The 6000-nt window shown below is 44.1% G+C and overlaps 1 protein-coding gene across 1 annotated transcript in view; it reads left to right on the forward strand.

Annotated features, from left to right (window-relative positions):
- Nucleotides 1-6000, forward strand: part of GPR26 (G protein-coupled receptor 26) — a 39576-nt gene that overhangs the window by 22202 nt on the left and 11374 nt on the right. The window contains exon 2 of the mRNA XM_015407151.1: nt 3128-3241. Within this exon, the coding sequence (XP_015262637.1) occupies nt 3128-3241 (114 nt within the window). The remainder of the gene's footprint in view (nt 1-3127; nt 3242-6000) is intronic.

Below are 6000 nucleotides of genomic sequence, written 5' to 3' on the forward strand. Positions count from 1 at the left end.
TTCTTTAGTAAGGAAAAATGTTAGCATTTATTTATTTAGGATATTTCTGTGACACCTCTTCAGAGTCCTGTTGCAATTTACAATTAAAACCACCTCACAATATTAAAAACAAGCCACTGGGCATAAATAGCATTTAAAAAATCCATAAAACAGAAGCTGACCATTAAAAAGCAGATAAGATAAAGCCCCTAATCAAAAGCCTGGGTAAATAGATGTGTTTTGGCCTGGCACTTAAAAAAAAGTAAGGTAGGTGCCAGTCAGACCCCAGGGAGGAAGAGCATTTCAAAGTGGAGGTGCCACCATGGAAAATGCTATGTCTGTTTGCCACCCACCTCACCTCTGAAGGTGTGGATATGCAGAGCAGGACTTGAGACGCAGGTCTTAACTGGTGGGCTGGATAGTATGGGACAAGACAATCCTTCAGGTGTTAAGTCGCTCGCTTAACAAAGAAGTACACAACTCCAACACGGATCAACATCTGATAGCCAGAACAGAACAGTTCAGCTTTCTTTCAGCACAGAGGCGATATGATCCCTGTAACCAATGCCTGACAGTAGCCTGGTCACCTCCCTTTGGACCAATTGAAATTTCTGAAACATTTTCAAAGGTAGCCCCATGTAGAGTAATCTAACTTTGATATGATCAGAGCATTGATCACTGTGGCCATACTACCCTTTACAAGGAACGGCCATAGCTGACAAATCAGCCAGAACAAATAAAACCTCTCATGTGCCATGAAGGAGACCTGAGCCTCCAACTGTTTGCCAGAATCCAGTAGGACTCCCAAAGAATGAACCTGCTCCTTCAGGGGGAATGCAACTCCCCCCAGGACAGTCTTTGCAGTCTCTGAGCAGCTTCTCTATTGACCAACAGCACCTCCATCGTCTCTGGACTGAGCTTCAGTTTACTGGCCCTCAACTATCCCTTTACCTTTTCCAGGCACCAACTCAGAACTTCCACAGACCCACTTGACTTAGCTGTTCAGAAGAAACAGAGCTGGGGTGTCATCCACATATTGGTAACACCTCACTCCAATATGAAAGGAAGAATCATATGTTGGACATTTTAATTATGCAAAGTAATAGCAAAAATTTTGTTTTGGATTTTGAAATCATTTGAAACTAATGTAATGCATGTGAAGCGAGAAAAAAGTTTTAGGAAGAATATTCTACAAGGAGTAGGACATTAGATATGACAACATCCTTCAAAATTAACTAAATCTAGAAGAGTTCAACAATAAAAATCTATTTTCACTGATAATAACGTTTAAATTATATTAGGCTAGCTTTTGAAGTTATGGGGACATATTTTTTGGTTTCACAAAATCTTGACAACACTCCTGGTTTTGACAACAAGCCCAAGTGGGATGCCATAAATAGTGTACTGTGAACAGGCTGGTGTTTAGTGTTTTCTGAAGATAGCCAAGTCCCTCTCCAACTATGGCCAAAAGGAAGGAAAGGAAGATGGCCACTCAGAAAGGAGAGCCAGGATGGATGAGAAACCAATCACCAAGGCTGGAGAAAGTACTGCCCCCATCATAATGCCACCTCAAGTGGCTACTTATGCTGCTTGGCCCATGAGATGGCCTGCAAGTGAGTATGAGGGCATTTTCCATATTAATGAATCCATATGATATGATGCAGTAGGATCATGCTAATTCACAAACAATATCAGACCAAGTAAACATAAGTTATGTAATCATGCAAGCTTCCAGAAAGATACAGTTTCATGAAATCATTGTAAATATGTGATGTTCTTCTTTTATTGTAATTTTCCTGAATCAGAGGTGGGTGATGGTGGAAAAGGCCTTAATTGTTACGTTATCTTGAAAATAAAATCTATGAAGACAAAATAATATTTGGGAGATGAAGGGGCACAACAAAGCTGTCGTAAACCATTTACCAGAGCTTACCTCATTCCTTCCAATAGCTTTGGATGAAGGGAGGGCCAATAAAAACCCATGCAACTGCCTAGCAAATATAGATTGCTAAAGGAACATCTACTTCAAGTCCTCCAAAGGCACTCGTTGAGATTCCTCTCTGAAAGGCTGGCTCTTCATACTTCTCAAATGCCTGCTGGGCCAGAATTGCAATGACTTAAAAGCATGCTTTACACTGCAGTGTGGCCCTTGTCTTGTATAATTTATGGGATCATGTTGTACCCTGTTATTTTTCTAAACATCCACAAGGTGTGTACTTCCTTGTATAAAGACTGTATAATCGAATAACTGTAGCTTGTGTCAGGAAAATTAACATGTCCATTCGAAACCTGGGAAGTAGACATTATTATGTAGATACAAAATACAGTTCCCTTTTTAAAAAAAGTATCAATATTAATTGAATACCGAGGAGTATTGATGAACTTTTAGAGAACCTCTGCCTGCCCTGATACGACTCCCACTTGACACAATGCTATCACAAACTAAAGGAAATGGTTTTCCTGACACGATTTGTTCTCAAGGGTTTTGATGCTTTAAGACCTAGTAACGCTCTAAACCAGAGGTGTCAGACGCATTTGTTACGAGGGACAGATCTGACATAAATGTCAGTTTGTCAGGTCATGCCATGTATGCCATAAAATGTAACACCAGGTTCTGGAGATAGAAACTTTATAAAAAACACAGGCAAACCCTATAAGTCCAATGTAAGTCCAATGTAAAACCCGATTAATGATATTTTTAAATCTCAAAATACAAAGAAAAGCAATTGATTCCCAGCAGTGAAAGCAATTGATTTACTGGGGAACCCAGAAGAGCCTGGCTCTCCCAGATCCCCCCCCCACTTCCAGTTCTCATCCCTCCTGTGTTTCCCACAGAAGTGGTGGGTTTGAGGGGAAGGCCTGACAGGGAGGCTATTTCCAAAAGCTCCAGAGGGTGCTTTTTGTCCTCTCATGACCCTCCCCCTTTCTCTCATGGGCTGAGAACAGCATCAGTTGCTTACGAGCTCGATAAGAGCCATGAATGGGCCGGTTCCAGCCAGCAGGCCATATGTTTAACACCCCTGCTCTAAACAAATGGAATACCTCTTCAGAAAACACAGATAATTAAAGCTACAAGTAAAAAATTCTGAAATACTATTTGGAATTATAATTCATTTTTTTGTTTTGTTTTGTCATAAATACTACACAGTGTAAGGGAGCGATGTCTAGAAGAACAAAAGAGACGGAGACAACGAGCAACCAAGAAGATCAGCACCTTTATTGGCACTTTTATACTTTGCTTTGCACCATACGTAATCACAAGGTAAGGTTTAAACTAGCCACTTGAACTGCATCTAAACAAATTAGGACAGCATATGTGGCTGGGTTGGGGGGACTCTGGTGCAGGGTGTCAGCTCCTGGCTCTTGATGGTGTGCCTTTGAGACCACCGCCTACCATTAAGTGCTGGGGTGTGATCCTGGATGTGTCTCTGACAATGGGGCCCAGGTCACAAATGTTGCCAGACTGGCATTTCTTCAACTGTGCCAGGTCAGGCAACTAGCCCTGTACCTGTCCCATTCTGACCTAGCCACTGTAATCAATGCAACAGTCACCTCTAGGATGGATTCCTGTAACCTGCTCTACGTAGGCCTATCCTTGAGGCTGACTTGGAAACTCCAGCTGGTACAGAATGCAGCAGCACAGGTTCTTACAGGGATACCATGTACAGCACACATACAACCTGTGCTATGCAAGCTGCACTGGCTTCTGGTGGAGTACTGGATCAGGTTCAAGGTCTTAGTATTGACCTTCAAGGGCCTAAATGGTCAGGGACCTATGTATCTTTGGGAACACCTCTCCTGGTATAACCCCAGAAGAGCGTTGCACTCTGCAGATCAAAATCTATTGGTGGTCTCTGGCCCAAGAGACATCTGGCTGTACTCAACCAGAGCCAGGGCCTTTTCTGCCCTCGCTCCAGCCTGGTGGGACTCTCTTCCAAACAACATCCATGCCCTGCAGGACTTGTTACAGTTCTGCAGGGCCTGCAATGCAGAGATGCTCCTCCAGGCATTGAGTTGAGGACAGCGATGGCTCCATCCTGGCACTTCGATCCTCCCTCCCCCCATAAGATAGTTGCATTATTGGCTTATCTTGCACCATCTTCAGCTATATTTCACTGTTACTGGTTTTTCACCTTGTTTTAATTGATGTTTAATTGATATTGTACACCACTCTGAGCCCAGCTTGCTGGGGAAGGGTGGTTGAAAAATCGAATTAAATAAATAATACTATTTACTGGCAGGTTGTGGGTTTTCAGTATTTTGTTGGATTAGAGTGGTAGAAGTTGTAATTCCTATTTGCTCATATTTTATGGGCCCCACCATAGTAAATTGTTTGCTAATGAAAAGAAAGATAGTTTTTAATAGACGAGAACAGTCACACAGCCATCATATTTGGGGCTTACCCACCAGTGGAGTAACTTTGCATAGGATTGTACCCTTAGGGTCCCAGAAGCTCAGACTGGACCAGACATCAAAACAAGCATTTTGATACAACATGTCTACATTAATACATACAGAAGTTTCAAGCTCACTGCAAGCCTAAGTGTGAAGAGGTTCCCAGTATTTTGGGCCAGGGGTACTATTTAGAGAAGGAGGGAACAATTTCTTCTTCCTGCATTTCATAGCACATGATTTGTTCATATGAATCATCTATATATCTCTAATGAGGTACACAAAACAGACCATGTTTTTCTTTGAATACATAACTTTTTTGCAATTTAATTTTGAATATATCTATATATCTAATAGTGAACTGGCCCCCTCTGTGCGGATATCTAAATCCGAACTTCGGGGGCACTTGGGGGGCAGGGAGAGGTTTGGCACACGTGGGGCAGTCCCCATGTGTGCACAAAAATCAAAAATCTTGAAAAAACTTCGGGGGGATGTTTAAATCCCCCCGAAACTCACAGAGCGTCCCCTGCGCATGCGCAGGGAATGCTCTGCACACTCCGGGTTGAGGGAGGGGGAAATAGCGAGGGGCGAGCAGCTTGCCCCTCACTTCAGTGCCGGATCGGGGGGATTTCAAAGCATGCCGGCCTAAAGGCGAGTTACCCCAGTATGCACCGCAGGGACACAGCGTGGGAAGGATCCGTTTCTCACCCGACACCTCCATTCTCTGAGACGAGACAAACGGCTCTCCAGTCACTCCCCCGAGCGGAACTACAAATCCCATCAGGTATCGCGCGACTCGGTCATGCTTTCTCCCTCTAGCGTTACTTTTTCTCAGTCAGTTGACTCAAACAACAGGAAAAACTGTGTGGGGAGAGTCATGTGACAGAAGGAGTAACTAACGATGTGGATGCTTATAGCTGCCCCGAGTGGTAGGAGGTCTGATTGAGGAGGAAGTGGGCGCTGCAGCCTCGGTTTCTGTTGTCCCTGACTGCAGCATGGCTCCGGCGTGGCTTTGCGTTCCTGGTGGGTGAATGGTGACAAATCTGTACGGGGTTATGGGGAGGAAGGCTGAGGTGGGCCTTTAGAACGAATGAGAGTCGAACATCCTTCAGGGGATTCTGCCGGAGAGAGAGCGCGTCTTGCGCAGAACAGCTGCAGTTTAGGTTAGAACGGGAGATGGGCTGGTAGTGAGTGGAGAGATGTTCTCGCGTAGGGGCGAAGTGCTTTAGGTGGTGGATTAAACAGCAGAAAGAAATAGGTTGCTGACAGGGATCGGGGAAAGGACTAAAAGGAGGCAAGGCAAGACACGCAGAGAGCTGTAATTATTTCTAACTGGGCTCGGTAATCCTGGGAATAATCAGGAACCTGGGTGAAAGAGATGCGGGCCTTGAGGTGACGCTTCTGTGCCTTCTGGCAATACAGGAGAACTGTAGTGCTTTGCAGTTATTGTACCTCCTTTTATTCATAGTTCAAGAGGGTTTTACCCTGTTGTCGAGGGTACAATAAATATCAGATCTAAAGACGGATGAAATATGGAACCAATTAACAACTGTAAGTGGTGGGATATGTGAGATGTTAGCACTTATGATTAGTCTGGGGGGGTGAACAGCGGCGAGGAGCCGGAGGGAG

This window comes from Gekko japonicus, unplaced genomic scaffold (assembly GCF_001447785.1).
Source record: "Gekko japonicus isolate JY-2015 unplaced genomic scaffold, Gekko_japonicus_V1.1 scaffold2387, whole genome shotgun sequence".
Taxonomy (NCBI): domain Eukaryota; kingdom Metazoa; phylum Chordata; class Lepidosauria; order Squamata; family Gekkonidae; genus Gekko; species Gekko japonicus.